Raw genomic sequence first — 24,661 nt, forward strand, 5'->3', positions numbered from 1 at the left:
ATGGTAAGTGAGCACCTGTCCAGCCTAGATGAGTTCAAATCACCAGGACCAGATGGATTACACCCCAAGGTTCTCAAGGAACTGGCAGATGTGATCTCAGAACCACTGAACTATATTTTTCAAAGATCCTGGAGCACTGGGGAACTACCAGAGGACTGGAAAAGAGCTGATGTAGTTCCCATCTTCAAAAAAGGAAAAAAATGGATCCAGGAAATTACAGACCTATCAGCCTGACCTCAATACCATGGGAAGATTCTGAAAAAGATAATCAAACAACAAATCAGCGAACACCTAGAGACAAACAAAGTCATTACTAAAAGCCAACATGGGTTTGTCAAAAACAGATCATGCCAGACAAATCTTATTGCATTCTTTGACCAAGTGACAAAATTAGTGGATCAGAGGAATGCTGTGGATATAATTTACTTGGACTTCAGTAAGGCATTTGATAAAGTAGATCACAACCTACAACTCGATAAGATAGAAAAATGTGGGTTAGACAGCATCACCACTAGATGGATTCGTAGCTGGCTGACCGGCCGTAGTCAGTGTGTGGTCCTCAATGGAACCGCATCTACATGGAGGGAAGTGTGTAGTGGGGTGCCCCAGGGCTCTGTTCTGGGCCCAGTGCTCTTCAACATCATCAACGATTTGGACGAGGGGATAGATGGGGAACTCATCAAATTTGCAGAGACACCAAGCTGGCAGGAATAGCCAACACTCCAGAAGACAGGCTTAAGATACAGGAGGATCTGGACAGACTTGAACACGGCACTATCTAACAAAATGAAATCCAATGGTGAAAAAAGCAAGGTTCTACATTTAGGCAAGAAAAACCAAATGCACAGGTATAGTATAGGGGGTACCTTGCTCAATAGTAGTAACTGTGAGAGGGATCTCAGAGTCCTAGTAGACAATCACTTAAATATGAGCCAGCAGTGTGCTGCAGCTGCCCAAAAAGCCAACACAGTGCTGGGCTGCATTAACAGAGGGATAGAATCAAGATCACGTGAAGTATTAATACCACTTTACAATGCCTTGGTAAGGTCACACTTGGAATACTGCATCCAGTTTTGGTCACCATGATGTAAAAAAGATGTTGAGACTCTAGAAAGAGTACAGAGAAGAGCAACAAAGATGATTAGGGGACTGGAGGCTAAAACATATAAGGAACGGCTGCTGGAATTGGGTATGTCTAGTTTAACGAAGAGAAGGACGAAGGGGGACATGATAGCAGTGTTCCAATATCTCAGGGGCTGCCACGAGCTATTTTCCAAAGTGCCTGAAGGCAAGACAAGAAGCAACGGATGGAAACTAATCAAGAAGAGAAGCAACCTAGAACTAAGGAGAAACTTCCTGACAGTTAGAACAATTAATCAGTGGAACAACCTGCCTCCAGAAGCGGTGAATGCTCCAACACTGGAAGTTTTTAAGAAGAGACTGGACAGCCATTTGTCCGAAATGGTATAGGGTTTCCTGCCTGAGCAGGGGGTTGGACTAGATGACCTCCAAGGTCCCTTCCANATTATTATTATTATTATTATTATTATTATTATTACTATTATAGGTTCCTCTGTGCTGTCTTTTAACAATACTGGCCTAGTATTGCTATGGTGGGACTTCAGCTGTCCCCACTGCACGGCTTCCTTCTGTTATAGACAGTAATTTTAGTGCTTTTCTTTTCAGATGACTCTGAAAAGTCATCTCTGTTCCCATTATTTTCTAGTTATTGGTCCTATGTTTCCTGGTGGTCATTCTGTCAGCTGCTGCTGCTTCATTAAAGTAGTTTCTCTCCGAACCAGAACTCAAATATTTGGTGGGAAAATCTTTTCTCTTAGCACAGAAATTTTATTGGCCCTTTATGGCCACTTCATATCCAGAATCTGTAGGATTTGGCATGCCTCTTTTGGAAAAGGTTTCATTGCCCTTAAAGGATCAAAATCTGGATCCAGCACTGAGAGTGGATTGCCATATAGATGACATGGAGACCTTTTTATCAGATTTGTCTAATGTCAGAGATGCACCATTCTGTCAAAACACCTGAGAGCTCATCTTTTTTTTTAACTGCACTTTTTTCTTCTCAACTAGCACTTTTCTCCAGAGATATTTCATCTGCTAGCCTAGAGGCAGAAAGGCAAAGAATGCACCACAGGATTTAACTGAGCCTATTACACTTTACAGTTCTCATATTACACCATTTGAAACCAGTGTAACAAATAGATGTAACACCTTTTAGGGATTTGAGTGGTGGGATGCATATATATTAAAATCAGTGAGGTATAATATTCTTCCATCCTATAACTAAGATCAGTCTGTGACACATACCTAAAGAATAATCAAAATCCAATTACCATATAAAGAGTAAACAAATTTCTAGAACTCAGAAATAGATTTTATGTTATGAATAGGATATCATTTGGGTTTTTTTAAACAGACCTTTGCATTTGGAAATGTAATCTTTGCTCATAAAAACTGGAATACTCACTACTAAGCAATTAGCATCTAAAATTCAGATAGTATTCATCATCTATTTCATATGCAGGACCAAGTCTGATGTTCTACTATTAACATTTTATTAGATGCTTCCCTCCTGGGATAACCCCTTTAATATACAATTTTCTATTCATTGGGCCTCCATAGTTTTCTGTGAGATATTTGGATATAAATATTTCATAAACAAGACAAAGTGATAGCCAAGGCATTTTAGCTTTTATTTATTTAAATAATAATAATAATACTGCCACAATTTGCAAGTGCAAAATCTATTAAAAGAATTTAAAAAGCCTCGATGCCATTAATATGTTGACGTTCAATAGATTAAGAAAAAAAATAATGCTTGTGAAATATTCTAAAGTGCAACTCTGCACCCAGTTTTAATAGCAAGTGTACACCCAAATTGCCTTTTTTCATGGTATTTTTAACAGCAGACATGACAATTACCATTATTTGCATCTTCAAAACTTAGTATAGGGAAATGTGGTTTAGTTTAAGAATTAAATCAGATTCCATTTGTGGAGATCTTAATGATATGTAGACAACACATCAAGCAGTAAAATGAGCAATAACAGGTTCTAACAGTTTTCTGATAATATTAGAAATTTATTTCCTAAAGTTCTGTGCCAACCATGGGATTAAAAAAAACATTTCTTTAGCCTTAGAAAGTGGGTTGTAAATTAATATTTACCTAGGTTATATCACTATCCTCTCTTTGATTCTCCTTAGAAGAAACAACTATTAAGGCAAGAGGTATGTTTGCTACTATATAACAAAGCAAATACTTTTAGATTGCTGAGCTACACACATACAACAAATGGAGGTTTGAAAAATGTTATTCTTTGCTAGAGAAATGCAGACAGCTTGAAATCTGATCAGGGTCAGTGCCCCTGTGTCACATATTATTTCATTCTGTTTAATTTCTCAGTAAATTGTTTTTCTCTCTCTCTTTGAAAGCTACCTACACAGTCCACAGTTGCTTTTATATGATTTTTAAACCACATGTGTTTCTTTCCTTAATCTATCTTTTTAATTTTTTTATCAGTTGGTTAGTAGATTTAACAAAACTGATTCATTATAGTTACAAAGGAATAATCAAGTAGCATGTCTTCTGTAGTTTCTACTTCCCAGCATGAAAATGTAAAATAGTAATAAGCTGTCAAAAGCCCAAGATGTAAAATAACATATATCCAATATGATATGTAGAAAATATGTTGGTGATAAATCATTTTGTAACCTAGCTGAATGTTTTATTTACTAATATATTTTCAGGAAATCCCAACATTTCTGTTTACTAATGTTCTTCACATCAGTAAAGACCTTGCAATTCACAAAATGTATTTTGGGAAATTTAAGATTAGAAGTTTTTAATGGATTGTTTTATCCAGATTTTTACCACTCTTGTAATTTTTTAAACAGGATACCTTGCATGTGTCAGATCATCTCATGTACAAAGAAGCTTCTTAATACAGTTTCAAAGGCTATAGGAAGGAAGAGATTTATACATGGAATAAACTGGTCTGCAAATTATAAGACAGTTATAAAAGGGAGAGTAGAGATTTAAATGTCATACATCAGATGCCAGGATTGTATTTACAGATTTGTGTCCACCTCAGTTTTGCAGACATAAAAATGTCCATTGTGGAGTTCTTTGTTTCTGCACAGTACTGGGTAGCCTCTTAATTTTAAAATGGGAATATATTTAAAATTATGCCACTGGAGACATTTGATCCCATTGCTCTTTAAAACACATTCATTCCAAAACCAGATCAGTTCAAAGAAGAAACCATGCTATTTACCAATAGCTAGAAGATCCAGTAAAATGTATTTGTAAGGCTGTGTGAATTGACTGATAATTTTTACTATAGGGCTTGGCCTCAAAACAATTGTACTGTAAAGAATATGCTGCTCACCAAGGTTCTCTCCTGATGTCACTCTCATTTTAAGATCTCTTATTCAAATGTCCCTGTGGTAATAGAGGCAATCTGAGTAATTTTTTAAAGCCAGTCTAGAGAAAATTGCAGAATAGTGTTTCTCAGTTTCTAATAGAGTTTATGTTTATATATACACATACATACATACACTCTATTAGAAGCTTAATATATCCATTTTATAGTAGTCCTCAGTCACAGTTGGGACTGGGATTGATGTCATATGTTGATGCAGTTGTAAAGTGATCACAACAATGGCAATCCCAGCATGCCCCACTGCAGTTGTTAATCGTGAATTATGGGTTCTTAAGTGACTACCTATACTAGTCAACGCCATTGTGGTCCTGGTCACTCCCAGCCCCAAGCCTTAGTAAGGTAAGAGGCTGCGTCCAATTCACCCTACCCAACCTGTCTCACCTCATCTCTGCCCTTTGGCCAACTTGCACTCTGCCTTGTGACTCATCAAGCAGCCTCAGAAGTGTGGCTCTGGAGCTGTTTGCCATGTTCCAATAAGCTGTGACCTACACCAATTTAATCCCACCTGCGATCAGCCTTGCTATCCTGCACTACAAGACCCCTGCTGCCCTGTGCTGCATCATCCCAGCTCAGCTTCATTTTCTTGCTCCCGTTGCTGACAAGGTATGCCTGGCTCAGCCTAACTGCTGGGCCGGGCTAGGCTTCAGATGCAGAAAAAAAAAGCTGAAAGTAATCTTTGAGTGGCAACACACTAAAATACTCTTCTGTAAAAAGTTCCTGGAGCTTGGTGTGCCAAAATGTCGCTTTGGGCATAGCTGCCCTGCCATACATTCTTCAGTTGATCTCTGTTCTTTGATGTTGAGCTGGAAAAGATGACTTCAAAGCACCCGTCAATCAGATGAGTTTAATGACAGCGCCCATTCATTTCACCTGGTCTTCATGCCAAGAACTTATGTTGTCCCATGCATCATGCCCATCTCCAGCCTACTGCTTCATCCACCATGAGACTGGTAGCCAGGAAAACAGAGTGGAACGATGGGCAAGAGAGGTGTCTCAGAGATTAACTCTTGCCCTGCCAAAATCTATCTGGCTTCCTGTCATCTTGTGAGGGGCCTTCTCATCTCTAGCTGTTCTCTTTCTCATCCTGATCCATGGCTGATTTTTATGAATATAGAAAGGGGCATTTTGGTGCATCCCACTTTTTTTTACAAAGGGCGTTTTTGGCACATTTGCTACTCAGGGAGTGCTTTTTGGCTTCTTTTTTTTTTTTTTTTTTCTGCAGCTGAACCTCGGCCCAGCAGCCAGGCCAAGCATGTCTCATCAGCAGCAGGAACAAGAAAATGGAGAAGATGAGCTGTGGAGTCGAAGCACAGGGCAGTAGGGATCTCAGAGTATAGGGTGATGTGGCCAACTGCTGGGACTGGGCTGGGGTGGCTGTGGTTTTCTGAGGCTGTTTGTTAACTCACAAGATAGAGTGCAGGATGGCCAAAGGGCAGACGTGGGGGAAAATAGGTGGGTTGAGGAGACGGAAAACCTTTGTGGTCATAAGTGCAGGCAGGCTGCCAGTTGCCTGAGTTTTGAACCCATGAACAGAGAGGTACTACAATGGCCATAACTTCAGGCATGAGTCATAAGTGCAGTTTTTCAATAATGTAAGTCAAGAATTACTTGTACTGTTTGTTTATTTTAAAATAAGAAACATTTGTTGTCATAGTGTGGGAGCTTGTTCCTCAGTTTCAATGATACAGTTTTGAGGCAGTCCTGAAAAGAAAGTGCTGGGATGTTTTATGAGGTCTTCACACCACACATTGCATATCACTGAATTTAACCTTTGGAAGCTGGCATCCATAGTGCATATTTTTTCATCAGTTTTCTAGAAGAAAATCAAAGTCTCTGTGGAAAGAAAGTTTTGAAACTTTCTCATAAAGCATTTATGACCTACAGCACTAGTTTTAACGCTAAAGCAAATTATTTCCCCTATTGTCCAGTGACAACTAGCAGAGATGTGTTCCTTATCAAAACTGACACCTGTAGGTATTTTTCCAACAGTTCCGTTATTTTTTTCTTCATAATCTGCTGAGAAAAATGCTTAGGTATGTTCTTCCTGGTGCAATTGCCCCATTACAAAAGGCAGTATTAAAGGGGAAAATAAATCATCTTTTCTATTTTTTTTATAATAAACTTTCTCTTTACCAAGCAGTTGGAATCTTTGAAATATTAAACAACCTTGTACAAAATTAAATTAGACAACTGAAATTAATAATATTTCATATCTTTCTTTAAGGGGACAATATATTTTTAGAAACAAACCACCTGATGGGATAATACCACCAAATTCATTCTACAGAGCACTTTATCCCAAAATTATACAAGATATAGAGGTAAGAATCAGAGGAAACACATGAAGGAAGTAGCTGGGTAGCATGGGGTATAAATCCTTAATTTGGGCTCATTTGGAATGCTTCTATGACTTTCCTACATCCAGCCAAATGCGATATGCGTTTGCATAGAGTTAAAAAGGAATATATAGCCTATACATTTTCCTAAAAATCATATGTTACTTCACATAAACATGCATTAGTTTGCTTTTGAATCACTTATATGTCTTGTAGGCTAGATCAATTTATAATTAGTATCTCTGTTCATTGCAGTGTTTAGATACTTTGGTCCAGGCATACACAATCTGTGGCCTCTCAAATTTTTAGGTGCAACTTTTTATTTTATGACAAAAACTTGGCAAAGAGAAGTAAACATGTACACACAATCCATGTAATTATGTACAAAATTTCTATGGGGCCGTGGCAGCGGCCTCATAACTGGATATCCAATTCAGCTATCCAGGCAATCGTCTTTGTCATTACTTCGTGCAAATCTTCTAAAGAACCAGAGAACGCACGTCATGGGGAGTTTTGCACAATGTGTTTAATAATTTGCATACTGTATCAGCACCACAATCAGACCAAGGGGAATCTTTCCATCCCCATTGATAGAGGCCAAAGACATTTCTTCCTGTGTCACATCTAATTCTGTTCAGTTTTGTCCAGACAGAGTGAGGCAGGTTAAAACTAGGTAGTTTGGTAGACGGATTACTAATGGCCAGGGTCTAGAACAACTCACTGCAGCCAACTCACCACGGGACAATCCACACAAGATAAATCAATGTGATAAATGTTATCCGCCATTGTTTCTTCTGCATTATTTCCATTTTTGTCAATTGAAAAAATGTAGAAGAAATAGTGGTGGATAATATCGCACTGAGTTATCCAGCATGGAATTGTCCCGTGGCAAGTTGGCCACCGTAAGATGGCTGCAGCAAAATGGCCACACTGGGTTGTCTCATTCCAAATGACCAGGTCACAAGATAACTGGGATCATTTTTCTCTTCAGGCATTCTCGGAGTTAAACTGGGTAAATGTTAAGTAAATAGGTGCAACTCTCAAAGCCTCTTTAAATGTTTTAAATTTTGTTTTTGTTATGTCAGTATGGCAAATTACTAAAAATGGAAAATAATCACAATAATAGTTTGCCTTGGCTATGTCCATTTTTTGTGCTGGGGTTCCCAGCATGCAACTCAAAGACCAAGAAGAGCCTTTGTTCCAGACTCTTACTTTAGTATTAAGAAATTGATTTAGAATTGGAGTGAAAATTAGAAATATATAACCAGAACAACCTTATAATTGTGAATAAAATTACATAAATGATATATACTTCAATAATTTTTCCATGCTTATTGTAAATAAAAAATGGAAAATATGAGAATTGTCAAATTCCCTATTTATTATTTCATTTATATTCTACATTTTTAAGACTACAGGTATTGAGAAAGGACGTGGATCTTAAAAGTACATAAAAGTCAGTTTGCCATGCATACCCTACATTAACAATACTATATTTTTGATAGTTGGTGCTTTTGATTTTTAGAAATGACAGTGAAATTTTAGGAGGATTTAATACATTGTGAAAGCTAAAGATTGGGAGGGAAAACATTTGAGAGTATCTAATGATAAATAGGCTCAGCATTAAAGCCTCTTCTCTTGTCCCATGAGTGTAGCAGTGTAAAATTTCCATGATATTTGTTCCACACTTTAAAATTGTTTTTCCTCTCTTCCCCAGACGATAGAATCAAACTGGCGTTGTGGAAGGCACAGCTTAGAAAGAATCCACTGCAGGAGTGAAACTAGCAAAGGTGTTTATTGTTTACAGTATGATGATCAGAAAATAGTGAGTGGTCTAAGAGACAATACTATCAAGGTGAGAGTTCCCCGGTGTGCAATTATGGAATACAAAATCTATTCTGCAAGAGAATGCCAGCATAATAATGGAATTGACCTATTCCTCAAAAGAATGTGAGGTGTAACTTAATTTGGAAGAGGAAATGCATGAGGAAAAACTAGCTGCTTTTCCATACCCTATCTCAGCAGAGTTTGACTTAAAAAAATATATTGATTTTCTTTTATCAGTTTCAAATAAGGAGGATACATCTATAATATCAGCTTCATTTTCTTGTGTTATATTCATGGCTAACCATATTATTGGTCCTTCAGTAATTAAAGTCTTTCTGTTCCCTAATGAGAAGAGTAAATACGATGTTCATATTAAAAACAGAGATATTAAGGATAGTTTATATTGCTCCAAAGTGCCTGTGGAATACAAAGTGTGTTGTGTGCTACTTAAAGAAGTTCTGTTTGCCTTAGTAAAGAAAGTGCTGTGTTGCAGGAAACAGAAGAGACAATATAGCAGTACAGTCTGTTATTTTGTGATAAAATCTTAGTGTTCTGTTGTTCTCCTAGATCTGGGACAGAAATACCCTAGAATGCCAGAGGATTCTGACTGGACACACTGGGTCAGTCCTTTGTCTCCAGTATGACGAGCGAGTAATCATCACTGGATCATCAGATTCCACTGTCAGGTAGCTAACTATTTATTTAAAAATGTATTTATTCTGTCTTTCTAACTAATATAAACACCATGGCAGCCTACGTCATTGTGATTAATTAGAGTGAACATTTTTAAAGCAACTTATTAATATAGTCTGCTGCCAACAAACAAAACAGATAAAAGAAATGAGAGGAATTATTAGTATTGGTATTTTCATTTCTATTACACCTGTATTAATTATCCCCATAACAGCAATTCCTGGAGGTACATTGGGCTGAGAGAATAAGTAGTTCAAAGTCATCCAGTGAATTCCATAGTCACGTGGGGCCTTGAACTTGAGTGTCCCTAGTTCAGCCCAAACATTTAGCTACTTATTATATTGGTTCCACCAGCTAAGTGAAACTAAAAACTTTGGTATGCCATAAAAGATTGTAATTTATGCTTAAAAAATGATCACAGTAGTGCATTATGAATAAAGCTTGGTTGGAGACATCTGTGTCCTCTTAAGAACTAACACTGAGAAAATGTTGTCCCTCAGTAGTTTCTGATTTCCAAAAAAAATGCAAAAAAGCAAGCAGTCTATAAGATACCTAAATCTTGAACCACCTGTAGCTTTAAGACAAACATTGTTACTTATGATCCGAAAACTGGTTTCCAGTGCTACACTTGAGGTACTTGTATAATATCTTACCTGTGTGCTGTACTTAATGAGTTGTGTTAACGTTTCCAAGCATTATACATAGGCATTCTTTTATATTTTATATTTATAATGCATTGTGGTAATCTTAGAGGTAGTCCTTGACTTGCAACCATTCATTCAGCAGTTGATCATAGTTACAAAATGCTGAATGAATTGTGGTTACAATTGGTCCTTGGAGCTCCAACCATCCCACAGTCCCATGGTCATGTGATCATGAACCAGTGCTTGGCAACTGACTCATACTTATAACTCGTTGCAGTGTTCTGTGATCATGTGATCACAATTCCAGACCCAATCACAATTGCAAGTCAAGAACTACCTATACTTGAGTTCAATCAAAGCAAGAAATTGTCATGCATGAGTGAATCTAAGAAGCTTCATGTGTTTGTAAAAATAGAATCATGTGTATTTCATTTCACAATACTGTTAGCCCCATATTGTAGATGATGGGAGGCATGAGGGGGAGGGATATGGCCGAGAGAAGAGTTCTTTGCAACTTTCTAGTGAGTTCATGTCTAAAAGGAATTTTGAATTGTGAGATTACTTGGCTTACAATTCTGAGTACGGTACAGTTTCTGTGCTGAACTGGTTGCATTGGTTCCTCAAGTCAAACTTCATTCTGAAACAAAAAAGACAGGAGGTATTTATAAAGGTGGAAAAAATATCACATGCTTTTATTAAAATAAGCTGGAAAATGAGAAGCTTAAATCCTGGATTTCAGACTTAACAATGCATATGCACCATATGTGTACATAAATATAACTATCCTTAAGAAAATATAATCAGCATATTAACTGAATCTATAAATTTTTGCTTATATACAGTATTTAGCAGGCTATAAAAATATGCTATATTTTAGGTACCTATATTTTTAGATACTAAGAAAAGAATTCAATTTTTACATGCAATTTTAATCATCCACTTAAAGTATTTAGAATTTTTCTATAGCCAATAATTTAGAAAATAGAAGAAAGCCTGTTTGACTCACTGGCTTTCTGCATCTATTGTCTGCCCTTCCTCCTGTGTAAATTTCTGTATATTGTTAAACTATCCACTTTGGAAACTTGATGGAGAAAGAAAGAAAGAAAGAAAGAAAGAAAGAAAGAAAGAAAGAAAGAAAGAAAGAAAGAAAGAAAGAAAGAAAGAAAGAAAGAAAGAAAATCACTAAGTACAGAAGATCCTTTTCATCTATTAATGTTGTCCATATTCTTTTCTACAATAATTTTTAAAATTAAGATAAAAGCTCTAGAACAGGGGTGTCAAACTGCCAGCCCGCGGGCCAGATGCATCATCCGGAAGCCGTGCCCACCCCATTGCCGGCAATGGCAAAACCGTCCTGATACGTTGTGCGATATCACGTGACGTTGCAAGTTTGACATGTTTGCTCTAGAATAACAACTTCTAGAGAAGCATTCAGATGCTGCATAATTCCCACAAGCACAGAAACTCACCATTTGTTTTGAAGTTAGGAGTTCTTGAAACACTATATATCAAACCACTTAGTTAAAAAATGTTTTCATTTGCCCTGTTCAGTCAGTATGGTATTAACAGTACTGTAGGGTTATTTTAAATTTGGTGGTCTCTATCCCAAATGGTTAATAGAAAAATTAAATTTGATTCAAACATGAGCTTAGTCAAAGGTTCATGATACAGTGTTGACCAGACTGTGTCCTTTGTTACTTATGATTATGTTTTTAAAATGGATATAAGAATGTCCTATCTCACAATATTATTCAGATAAAGAATGTATTTTTATTGTATTTCTTTTATTTCACACATGCTACTTAAACCATTCATCTCAAAGTAAGCTTAAAGGCTGACATGTAACACATTTTTTCAGGACATTTGTGATACATCATGTAGTGATAGGAAGCTTATAATTATTATGAGAAACTCATAGTCTTCTTTTTTCCACCTTCTCTTTTGTCATGAACTCCAGAGTGTGGGATGTAAATACTGGTGAGATGCTCAACACGCTGATCCATCATTGTGAAGCAGTACTGCACCTGCGCTTTAATAATGGGATGATGGTGACATGTTCTAAAGATCGTTCCATTGCTGTTTGGGACATGGCCTCCCCAACAGACATCACTTTACGAAGGGTTCTGGTTGGACACAGAGCAGCCGTCAATGTGGTAGACTTTGATGACAAATACATCGTATCAGCATCAGGGGATAGAACTATAAAGGTGCAAACCTTGAAATCAGTATGATTTTGAATATGTATTTATTTATTGTATTTCTTTCATTAATATTCTACCTTTAACTAAGGAACACAGTGAATAGGTAAGATTTGAAAGAATATGTCACTGTCCTAAAGTCAGTCCATAAACTAAGTCACAATTTATTGCACTCTCCTTAATAACAGTAGCACTTAGACTTATATACCGCTTCACAGTGCTTTACAGCCCTCTCTAAGCGGTTTACAGAGTCAACATATTGCCCCCATCAATCTGGGTCCTAATTTTATCGACCTTGGAAGGATGGAAAGCTGAGTCAACCTTGAGCACTCAGAATTGAACTCCTGGAGTAAGCAGTGAGTTAGCCTGTAGTACTGCATTCTAACCACTGCACCATCACTTGCTACACTCAATCCCAATCCAACACTAACCACTCCAACTAAATTTCATTTTTGATGTGTGCCATTGTGCCCACAGTATAAAAATAACAATAAAGGTTATCTTATCTTATCTTATCTTATCTTATCCATCACTCTGGTTCTATTATCAGTATAAATCTTTCTCATACAAATACCAATTGTATATGTAATATTTCCAAATAATCATTTTTCTTCTTTGTACTTCTTTTATAGGTATGGAACACAAGTACCTGTGAGTTCGTTCGTACCTTAAATGGCCACAAGCGAGGCATTGCATGTCTACAATATAGAGATAGATTAGTTGTCAGTGGTTCATCTGATAATACAATTAGGTATGAAGCATAGGATTAGCACTGACTTTGGTGGGGGGGTCAAGGCAAACGGGTCTGCATATAACAGTGATATATCTAAATACCAATTTTGCCCAACTAAAAGCTAGTTTGACATAAAGCTTCTGTGTGTGTGCACATGGATTCTTTCTGTATTTATCGTACCTTATTTTAGAATTGAAGCATTAGGTTACATTGTATGAAAAGTTGTTGTTTGGAATACTCGTGTTCTTTCACTTCCTGGCACATTTGCTACACTCATTAATATGAGATTGCATTTATGCATGAAAAAAGTTGGATTTGCATTAAAAGGTTTTAGTACAGTTCTTAAATCCAATTAATAGCTACCAGGTTATATTTTTTCTCATAGTACTTGTCCTTGAGCCCCTTTTGAAACAGGTGGCCTGGATTCAGGAAGTCCACTTGCTCTGCCTTCACTGGAAATAATCCAAGCATCAGTCCATTCCATACTACAAAGATTGCAGTTTTGAGATGTTGATTGAATGATAATTGGATGGGTTTTGATAGGAAGGCAAAATCTACTGCTTGGAAGTGATTGTGAATAAGGAAGTGAATAAGTGAATTTTGCAGTGTCTTCCTATTCAATCCAATTTAGTAATTTAAAAGCTATCTTAATATTTTAAATGCGCTGCCTCTCTATAGGTGCAAGTTTTTCCCCAACCCAGTCTTCCTTGTGATGTAAATCATGATTCCATTATTATTGGAAAACATTCTTGTCTTTAGGTATTCTTCTCTCCATCAGTGAAATGTCCCAATCCTTGTCATGTTTCATAGACAGATGTGCTTTCCAGTGTTGGCATAGAGCTTCTACACTAGCCATGAATAACATAATTTCAAGCTTGCTTTGAACTGATGCTTAAGGTCAATTTTAAAAAGTTACTACTAGCAGTCTAAAGCTGACCATTTCATTGAGTTATAAGCATTGTTAAGGTTACTCTAATTATTAGGCTCATCTTTTTTCTATTTGTGTAATCCTCTGGAATTAATATCACAGAGATTGTGAAATAGGTTTGTTTGATGCTATTATCTTGGAAATGTAATAGTAGATTTTGCCAATCATTTTTATTTAGGAAAAAGAATCAAACAGGATAAACTTAAAAGTTTAAAATTTGGAAAACACAAACACTAGTAGTAACCCAACCAAGAAACAGTTAAATATTGTGGACCTTGGAAAAGCAACTAGAGGTACCACATACAGTAAAATAAAACTAATATAAATGTCAATATGGTAATAAATTTAAAGAGGAATACAATTATTTTTCTGCTTACATGGAATAAAAATCTTGTGCTGGGATTTTGCTGCAGTTGGCAGTTGTATCTCAGCAGAATTCAGGTTGAGTACATAGTTGACCTATATGCTTCTTAGAGTTAATATTCAAACATTTGTTTGCAGAGTGTTTCTCCCATCCCTCTTGCCTTTTGAAAGTGGGTTGTAAATGTTTTGAGTATAATTTCAGTATTCTGCATTACTTCCTCACTCTTCTTTAATAGGTACTATAGTTTTTTTTAAGAGAATTGACACTGAAATCTCAAAAGCAGAATGAAATTTAATTCTCTAGAATTCAGTGACCAGAGCCAAATGTGAGGAATGAATGGCTAGACACTGTTACTTAATGCTACAGTTCCTGTTCAGAGTTAGCTAGAAAGAGCAAAGTAATGGGACAAACATGAGCTATTAATAAAATCATAATCAGTCTACCAGAATTTATGTCACTATACTAAATTTGGCTAGCATCACAAACTATCTTTACATATTTACTTTAGAATAGTTGATAACTAAGTGGATATGATAACTGTTTCCCTATATGCATTTTTGGCAAGAATGGCCCTAGTGTCAGAAAAATTATCCTGATCATTTTTCATCAACATTAAAACATATTTTATAGGGAGAAGCACTATTAAAGCAAAAAGATAGCTCTGCCATAGGCTCAACTGATAAAACTGAACTCCATCTGCTTAAAAAATCTCCTGAATATCTCTCTACATAACTAAGTTTCTTCCAGTTACTCTTTTTGCTTTTACACATTCCCACAAATACCTTACAGACCTTAAAAGTTGCATTTCAGGGGACTTTCAGAGAGTAGAAATGAAGTAAACGTGAATTATTTTTCACAAATACTTTTAGTTCAGTCAGTTATATAACCATTTACTCCAGGGATCATAAAATGTATAACAACTGTCTTTTTATTCATAGGTCATAAAATGTTTAATAGCACCTGTTCCCCTAGAACAACAGTCCTATATACTTGAATTACAAACCCCTAATTTTAGTGTTCTCTTTTAAATAACTGGTGTGCACTACCTAATTATAGATTTTGTTATGCCAGATTCATATGAGTAACAAGTCAACTTTTAGTTGTATTATAGTGGATATTGAACTATAAGCATTCTAGGTGCACTATATTCAGATTCATAAGAACGTTTATACCTAAAGAATTATCATTTTATTATGTATCTGCCATTGCAATTGTGGTAATATGTTCCTTTCTTTCAATTTCACTAATAAATAACAGATGCAATTTTAGACACTTGTGAAGAAGTTCCAAACATGATCATCACATGTAATGCAATTTGACAGTAGCCAAAGAGTTTGCCCAAGTTGACAATAGCATGTTTCAAGAAAGAATAGTCATTTTAGATGTAATTGTAGAGGAAGCTCCCATTTCAGTCTCTTTCCACTAACAAACTCAGTTTCCAGCAAAAAATATACTATTGTCTAATATGAAAATGTTATCTCAAGTTTATATGGGCCACTATTGGCCAATTTATCTGGATTCAATTATGTATTGTCAGTCATTTAATCCTAATAGCAACTCAAATAGTGACTTAAAATCACCTATTTCTGAAATTGCTGGATATGAAAAAAGTTGGCTTTTGCATTAAACATTGATATTTTCTGGATACAAAATAGGAATTTAGATATATTCAAGTTCTCTCACTTAAGTGTTTATTAAGTAGGTTCAATTTGCAATTTGTAATTCAATTATAGAATTTTAAAAATATAATGATTATTTCTCTTGTGTTCCAACAGGTTATGGGACATTGAGTGTGGGGCCTGTTTGCGGGTCTTGGAAGGCCATGAGGAACTGGTGAGATGCATTCGTTTTGATAACAAGAGGATAGTCAGTGGAGCCTATGATGGGTGAGCATGTAGTGATGAGATACATATCTCATGAATATCTTATTTGCTTATCCTAAACTGACTTAAAACCTGAAAAGTAGAAATTTAAAAATACCTTCTGAAAAAACAGTTCATCAAAAAAGAATCTTCCTGCAATGTATACTGCAAAAAAGAAAACAATTTGATTCATTTTAGTAGTAGATTAAAAAATGGGAAGAAAGCATGTTACAAATTTGGCAGAATCATTAGCTATAATAATACAACTTTGTAATTTATCAACTTTTTTAGTATTCTCATTGACATATTAGTGACACCAACAAAAGAATGAGGTGATGTTTATATACAATTGTTGGAATATTCAAAATATCTAATTTGCATTCATATCATTTTTATCTGTATTGCATCTATTATTTCTTATTTTCCTACTGATCTTTTGTACCCATTAAACAATTGCTTTCAAAACTGTTTATGAAATCCAGATTCAACTTCATTGTAGATTCTCAACTCCGAATCAGCTTTTCATTGTGACAGACTGATTAACTTGCCATTCTGCTGGAAGCTGTCCTCCAAAATAATAGTTTTTTAGCTTAACTGTGCTGTAGTGGTGCAATAGTTAGAATGCAGTATTGTATGTTGACTCTGCCCACTGGCAGGGGGTCTATGACAACTCACTACGGGCCAACTCTCCACAGGACAACTTGCCATGGGACAACTAGGCCAATTCACCATGGCCAACTCATCATGGTCAACTCGCCACGGGATAACTTGCCGTGGGACAACTTGCCATGGCCAACTCACGGGAGAACTCATTGCAGGGCAAGAGTTACACTAATATCAAAGAAATGGTGGAATAGAATAATTAAAGGAGGGACAAATGAAATGTGAATGTGACAAAAATGTGACAACAATTAAAAATTTTTTTAATTTATTTTAAATAATTAAATTTAATTGTTAAATTGTCCTGCGGTTAGTTGTCCCGCGGTGAGTTGGACAATAGCAAATTGTCTCACAGCGAGTTGGCCAAGGCAAGGTGGCCTCAGCAAGTTGTCTGTGGCAAATTGTCCCATTATGCTGCTAGGAGTTCAATCCTGATCAGCTCAAGGTTGACTCAGCCTTCCATCCTTCCGAGGTTGGTAAAATGAGGAGCCAGATTGTTGGGACAATATGCCCCAACAATCTGCAAACCTCTAAGAGAGTGCTGTAAAGCACTATTGCTGTTGCTATTCTAGTGCTTTACATTTATATTACACAACTTCCTTTTTCTGAGATGAGCTGTTATGCTTAGACCCATTGGTGTGGAGCAGCCTAATTTATATGAAGTTTTCATATACCTTTATATATATATTTTACTGAAATTTTATAAAAACTAAAATATGAAAACGCGGGAAAAATTAAAACTAAAAAAATAGGGAATGGAAAAATGCAAAGAATAAGAAAACATGGAAAAAATAAGAAAAGATAACTTTCAACTTTCTTTGATACACTTGCAATATAAAATACATTAACCTTTTAATCTAAAATTCAGTAATATACACTATTTCTATAATAATAAACCATTCTACTTGTCAAATCCCAAAATTAATATAGCATTACTTTCCATTTCAAACAAAAAATCCAAATGTTGTTTCCATGTAGAAACAAAACTAGACAAAGTCTTTTCTTTAATCAAAGTAGTTAATTTTGCCATCTCAGCCAATTTCATTAACTTCACCATCCATTTTTTTATTGTGGGAATCTGTAGGCCTTTCCATCTCTTTACATACAAAAGTCTCGCTGATGTTACCATATATAAAAACAAAGTCTCATGTTTTTCCTGGTTATCCATCAAACCAAAAGGAAAAATTCTAGAGTTTCCATCTATACTTTTTGATGAGTTTGGAAAGATGAAAATATTCTTCTTTCTAGAACATCATATTTACTATTGGAACAGAGAAAGAGAAGTCTCTGTTGAAGAGTCAGAGCTACATGCACAACAAAATAATATACAGGTTATTTGAAAGAAATTAACCTAAGCAAAAATGTCAAAGAGACTGCATGTCAAAATGATTATTCAAACAAATCAGAAAGCTACTATAGAAAGCCAACATAGGTCTAGTGGTTAAGCCATCAGGCTAGAAAGCAGGAGATTATAAGGTTTACTCCCATTTTAAGCATGAAAGCCAGCTGGGTGATCTTGGACCAGTCACTCTCAGCCCAACTGACCTCACAGGGTTCTTTTTTATGGGGAAAATAGGAGGAGGAAGAAGGTATATTGGATATGTTGTTCTTTGCCTTGAATTATTTGTATAATTAATAAAGGTAGAATACAAATAAATAAAGTGCCACAGAAAACATGTACTTTTAAAATCTACAAAATTCTTATCAGTACTAACCAGAATGCTGACATACCAGATGTGCTATGCAATAACATATGAGGGCAATTCGGAAATAAACCTCCGTTTGGTTATCAATGACAGACACTCGCAGATACAGAACTTTTATTATACACATTAGAAAACTACAACATTACATTAATTTTCGACATAATCGCCATTCAAATTGAGGCACTTGTCATAATGTCTTACAAGGTTTGAAATTCCTTAGTAGTAGTTGCTCGATGCCAAATATGGGCTATAGGGGGAGTGATCAAAAACATCCCAACGGAACTGCTTCAAAGGTTCTTGGGTGCATCTAGCAGTGTGCGGGCAAGCATTATCGTGAACCAACACCACACCGGAAGTGGTGCCATAAAAAATCCTGCCAAATGTGAAGATGCCAAAGGAGCGTGGTTCGATCATCAATTCAGAAGTCTACTGTGAAACGTTACGAAAACTCAGACGAGCCATCCATAACAAGCATCGGGGCATGCTGACTTCCTGTGTGGTGTTGGTTCACGATAATGCTCACTCACACACCGCTAGATGCACCCAAGAACTTTTGAAGCAGTTCTGTTGGGATGTTTTCAATTTGACACCTTTTTATGTATTTGTTAAATTTATATCCCCTGCCCTTTTCCAAGAGCTCAAGGTAGCAAGCATAGTACTCTCTCCTCCAGTTTTCCCCACAAAACATCATGGGAGATAGGTTAGACTGGCCTGAAGCAACACAATAAAACTTTAGGACTGAGAGGGAGCTTGAGTGTGGGTCCTAGTCTAACATGTTTCCCTCCACTAACTTTTTATGTTTGACTTGATTGTTGCTGAAGGTGCTTCCAGTTGGGCTTTTTAATGTCACATGGGAATTACGTGGAGCAGTTACACAGGTTGTTTATTCTTTGATCATTAGGCTAAGTTTCAGCACCCTTTAATTTTTTTCCTGATAGCATAGTACCGTGTTTCCCTGAAAGTAAGACCTACCCCCAAAATAAGACCTCTCCCCCAAAAAAATAAGATTGGGTCTTATTTTCGGGGAAACATGGTAAGTCATGTAGGCAGAACAGAGACTTAGAGTAGAAAGGCAAATTTCTGAAGAAATTTATACTTCATGTACTTCTGTCTTATAGATTTAAGATTATTTTAACTGAGGTACATACAGTATCCCCCCTCTGGAAGATAATTAATTATTAATTTGACTTTAGTGGGTTGGGTTGAGGGCAGTTAATTTTACCTTATACTTGATTTTTAAGAAAATTGTATGTATGTTTTTTTTTCCTTATTAGAAAAATTAAGGTCTGGGATTTGTTAGCTGCGCTTGATCCCCGTGCCCCTGCTGGAACCCTCTGCTTGCGCACTCTTGTGGTAAGAACTGTGTTCTAATATTAATCTATAATGAAATTTCACCTGGTTTGGTGAATAACAGGAAGGAGGAATTAATAGGCAATGTAAGCCTCCATTGTTTATTAAACTACAACTCCTTTAGTATCTTAGATAGGCTGACCAAAAGACAGTGGTTCAAAAAAATTTGGATGGAAATTTGGCTTGTCCAAATTTATATATATATATATAAATAACAGTGGCTCTAATGTTAGAATTCGTCACTTCATAAAGAGGAAAAGATGCAGAATAGGAGGTGGAAGAGTGGCATCATAACATAATTTGGGACTTCCATACAGTAAAGATAAAACATATATTTGTAGTTCTCACATGTCCAATTCTGGAATGAGGTTAGGAATTAAGCAGAGGAAAAGCACTGTTGTATAACGTAAGGCCTAATTATAGAAGAGATTACCCACAACCTGGCATGGAAAAAGAACATTACTATTCAGATTCCAGAAGCAAAAGAGGAAATTTGAAAGAGTGAAATTTGGAATCCAGAATAAAATGCCTGTAAATGAAAGAGTTTCCACAATCAAGTTGCAAGAGTGGCCAATCATATAAGCAATAGTTGCTTCCAATATTATGGTACTGCCACATAGAGAGATTTGTACTGAAGACTGTAACTATTTTTTTTACTTAGATGGTGCTTATCAAACCTGATTTGGCTACAAAGACCATCCACTTACATTGAGCTAGTATGAAATACCCTATTTTAGAACTTAATAGTTATTTTCAGCTTTTTGATAATTTAGTTCAGTGCCACACAACTAGGATGAGTGTCTGTATAATCTAGATCAGAGAGTTCTGGGCAGATGGTCGCAAGTAGAGGGGAATTATTCTAGCCTGGGTCTTGTGCTTAGGTTTGGCTCATTTGTTGCAGACGACGTGGTGAGATCAACTGACCCATCTTCTTCTTCTGAAGTTTCTTCCTCTGATGAGAATAATGTATATCCATTGTTGTATAGAAGTAAACCACTTTATCAGAAGTCAAATTTCATGGAATAGACCAAATCAGTAGCATTTGCCCAATATGCCTAAATATATTTTCATCATCTACAAGTGATGAAGGCAAGTGGAAAAAAACAACCACTTTGTTTTGTCTTCTAATGGAGAGGTTTAAATGTGTGGGAAGCAAAGTAGAATTCATTAAGCATAAATGAGGTGCTAGGGGAGTCAGTATCCATTACCCTTGAGTGATTATGTTCACACTTCAGCTGAGACTGAATTGTGAATCCTGCTGCTCATGGCTAAGCTGCTAAGGTAAACAAACCCTAAGATTTCATTGCTTCATTAAAGTTGTCTCCTACTTTTATCCAAGGAAGGATAGGCAGAAACATTTAAGTTTTAGATGTTTACACAATTTGGGAAAATATCTTAGCCATTGTTCTATTATCTTCAGTATCTGGAATTAAACTTGTGTTGTCCAATGATCTAAGTATTTGTTTTTGTTTTCTTGTTCAATTCTTAGGCAGTGTGGATAGTCCATATAAAAATGTACATTGCACAAGAATATAACAAATGCTTGCTTGAATGAGACCAATGAAAGGGCCAAGATTTTAGCAACAGCAGGAGTTAACACAGTTATTATAGTGTGGTTCAAATTCTTTCTTATGTATTCAGTTCTTAATACTTTGAATATTTTGACATTTTTAGCAGAAAATGAATTGCTAGCCACGAAAAGATGGTAACTTGATTTCGCTAGTATATGTTGGAAAACCAGAATGGCTAATGAAATCGTGCAGGAATAATAAAACTCAGAAATAGAATAACAATATTCTCTCAACATACTAAAAACGGATATAGGAAAAATGGAAATATGTTTTACATTTTGTAAGATTGTTTTCTGTGGCTGCAGTTCAAAAGAACAAAACCTGAACCAGTTCAAGTTCAAAACCTGAACCATTGATACATTTTGAGCATTTCAGTCATAGAAAGAAGCCTCTTGACTCTCTTAATTTCATCTAGAATCACTGAACGGATAAGATGTAGCAATTCATGCTTGGTGCTACCAGCAAACCAGCTTGGAAAAAGATTGGCAAAGGGGAAATATTAAATATTTCTGAAATTTCCCATTATGAAAGCAATTTGATTAATTTTTTCCATATGCTGCATTGTGCCTTCCTTGAGCTGAGGTTCAAATGTATGTATTTCATTTTTGCCAAAAAAGCCAACACAGTGCTGGGCTGCATTAACAGAGGGATAGAATCAAGATCACGTGAAGTATTAATACCACTTTACAATGCNTTGGTAAGGCCACACTTGGAATACTGCATCCAGTTTTGGTCACCACGATGTAAAAAAGATGTTGAGACTCTAGAAAGAGTACAGAGAAGAGCAACAAAGATGATTAGGGGACTGGAGGCTAAAACATATAAGGAACGATTGCTGGAATTGGGTATGTCTAGTTTAATGAAGAGAAGGGGGGACATGATAGCAGTGTTCCAATATCTTAGGGGCTGCCACAAAGAAGAGGGAGTCAGGCTATTCTCCAAAGCGCCTGAAGGCAGGACAAGAAGCAATGGAGGAAACTAATCAAAGAGAAAAGAAACCTAGAACTAAGGAGAAACTTCCTGACAGTTAGAACAATTAACCAGTGGAACAACCTGCCTCCAGAAGCGGTGAATGCGTCAACACTGGACGTTTTTAAGAAGAAACTGGACAGCCATTTGTCCAAAATGGTATAGGGTTTCCTGCCTGAGCAGGGGGTTGGACTAGATGACCTTCAAGGTCCCTTCCAACTTTACTATTATTATTATTATTATTATTATTATTATTATTATTATTATTATTATTATTATTATTATTATTATTATTATTATTATTATTATTATTATTATTATTATTATTATGTCACAAGATGGCTTTTCAGGCACTTGTGCATTCTGTGTATGCACTTTTGTCCTGCTGTCTGCAAGGTGTTTAGAATGTTTTTGAACATGAAGACTAACTGCTTATATAAATGTATCCTGAATCTCAGGAAAAAAGAGTATGCACAGAATGTACATGTGCCTAAGGTCACATCATACTAATTTGTTCTTTTTGCATTTACTGTTGATAATATTTGCTGAGTAAGATGTGTGTGAAAAGCACACCCCCACAAAGGGACAAAATACCCATTTGGTATTACTTTTAGAGTTTGCAATATACTGTTATATCTAGTATCTAGCATTCCTTTTACTTTTACAGGCCTACGTATCAATCTGCTCACCTGAAGACAGGATTCGCCATGAGATTCTTTACAAAAACCAGCAGTAGCTCAGCTTCCAGGCTTGAGAGAGCGGCAAGGGAGAGGAGTGTTATAGCTTCAGGGGTAGTGAAATCATGAACCACGTTTTGGGCCATCTATTAGCAGTAGTGAAACTACTTTTCAAAGATGTATTTCCTTTAGAAATATAGAATAAAACATATAGAATAAATACAAAATATGTTTTATTCTTATCCAATAACTAGAAAAGTTTGACTTTGGGTTGTCTTTCCTCTGTCTAGGAACATTCTGGAAGAGTTTTTCGACTTCAGTTTGATGAATTTCAAATTGTCAGCAGCTCACATGATGATACTATCCTTCTCTGGGACTTCCTGAATGATCCAGCTACGCAAGCAGAATTGAACCACTCCCCATCCAGAACATATACTTACATATCCAGATAAATGGCACTATACTCTAGATTACAGTTGCAGAGGTAAAGACAAAAGAACTCTAAGTGGCATCAGGCTGTGTAATGGGGGGGCAGGAATATAAATAGTCATACAGCTTATAGCATCTTAAGGATTTAATTCCTGAAATGAGAGTATTCCTGAACTCTAAAGATGGCTATGGTCATCTTATTAATCACTTTTTCCAATCAGCCATCCTATTTCTCATTGAAATTTCTGTCTAAGAAAAAATCTAACCAGGTGGTTAATAAATGGATAATGTACTACCCTTGTTTGCCATAATAATTGTTTTCATAGCAAAAGTTCTCAATTGGAATTTATAAAGGAATAGGGGGAGGGGATATGCCTCAGATCAAGAACCTAAAAGTATTAAGGTAACACAAAGATAGTTGTACAGATTATTAGAATTGGACACTGTTCCATACACCAAAATCTCTATATAGCATATATGTGATTCTTCACTGTGATCTCTGTGATTTTCACAAAAGTACAACTCAGGATGTTGGAAAGACTTCTGACCACCTTTAATATATCTACTTCTATGGCCATCCGTTCTCTTTCAACCACTGTAGCAATAACAAAATAGGCAGTTCTAAACCAAGGAACTGCCTACTTCAACTTAAATGTACCGTACTTTAATCTTATATGAATGGCCATTTGTGCAGTATTTTGCAAATTTAGATTATCAGCCATAGGGAAGCACTTTATTTGCCTAATCTGTTTCAGCAAAGGCATGTTGTGAAATTCTGCCATCACTTTCATGGCAGGCCTGCAGAAACATCTCTTTCCACTTAAAAGCATTTCTGTGAGACTTAACTGATACTACAATTGATTCAGCAGAAACTATGCTGTCCATAGCATTCAAGCAACCCACAGATCTAGGCTATCAGTTATCACATTGATTAATGTCAGTGTATATAGCCTCATTGAACAGCCCATAGAGTTCTTCAATTAATACCAAGAGAAGTCTCTTGGTAACCCATAGAGACTCTTGGGAGTTAATATCAAGAGAATTTCCTCAGTATCATTTATAAACAGTAACTTTTTAATAGCTGTGAGGTTCAAAACAGGAAGACAAGATGCATCGTTCATAGTGATTTATCCTATCACCTTGGATGTGAACTGGCAACCAAGGTATGTGTGACAGTAAGAACACAAGGTCTATGATAGGGTGTCTCAGAAAGGGAGATAAAGTGGAAACCTTCCATCTGTCTTAACTTTCAGT

At 36.1% G+C, this 24,661-nt stretch overlaps 1 protein-coding gene across 1 annotated transcript in view; it reads left to right on the forward strand.

Moving 5' to 3' along the window:
• The window catches only part of BTRC (beta-transducin repeat containing E3 ubiquitin protein ligase), a 160,466-nt gene that overhangs the window by 129,855 nt on the left and 5,950 nt on the right, over positions 1-24,661 (forward strand). The window contains exons 8-15 of the mRNA XM_015813435.1: positions 6,685-6,781; positions 8,514-8,651; positions 9,191-9,309; positions 11,918-12,167; positions 12,791-12,909; positions 15,959-16,069; positions 19,686-19,764; positions 23,269-23,462. Of these exons, the coding sequence (XP_015668921.1) occupies positions 6,685-6,781; positions 8,514-8,651; positions 9,191-9,309; positions 11,918-12,167; positions 12,791-12,909; positions 15,959-16,069; positions 19,686-19,764; positions 23,269-23,430 (1,075 nt within the window). The 3' untranslated portion in view covers positions 23,431-23,462. The remainder of the gene's footprint in view (positions 1-6,684; positions 6,782-8,513; positions 8,652-9,190; positions 9,310-11,917; positions 12,168-12,790; positions 12,910-15,958; positions 16,070-19,685; positions 19,765-23,268; positions 23,463-24,661) is intronic.

Source organism: Protobothrops mucrosquamatus, unplaced genomic scaffold (assembly GCF_001527695.2).
Source record: "Protobothrops mucrosquamatus isolate PMUCROS unplaced genomic scaffold, P.Mucros_1.0 scaffold156, whole genome shotgun sequence".
Lineage (NCBI taxonomy): Eukaryota > Metazoa > Chordata > Lepidosauria > Squamata > Viperidae > Protobothrops > Protobothrops mucrosquamatus.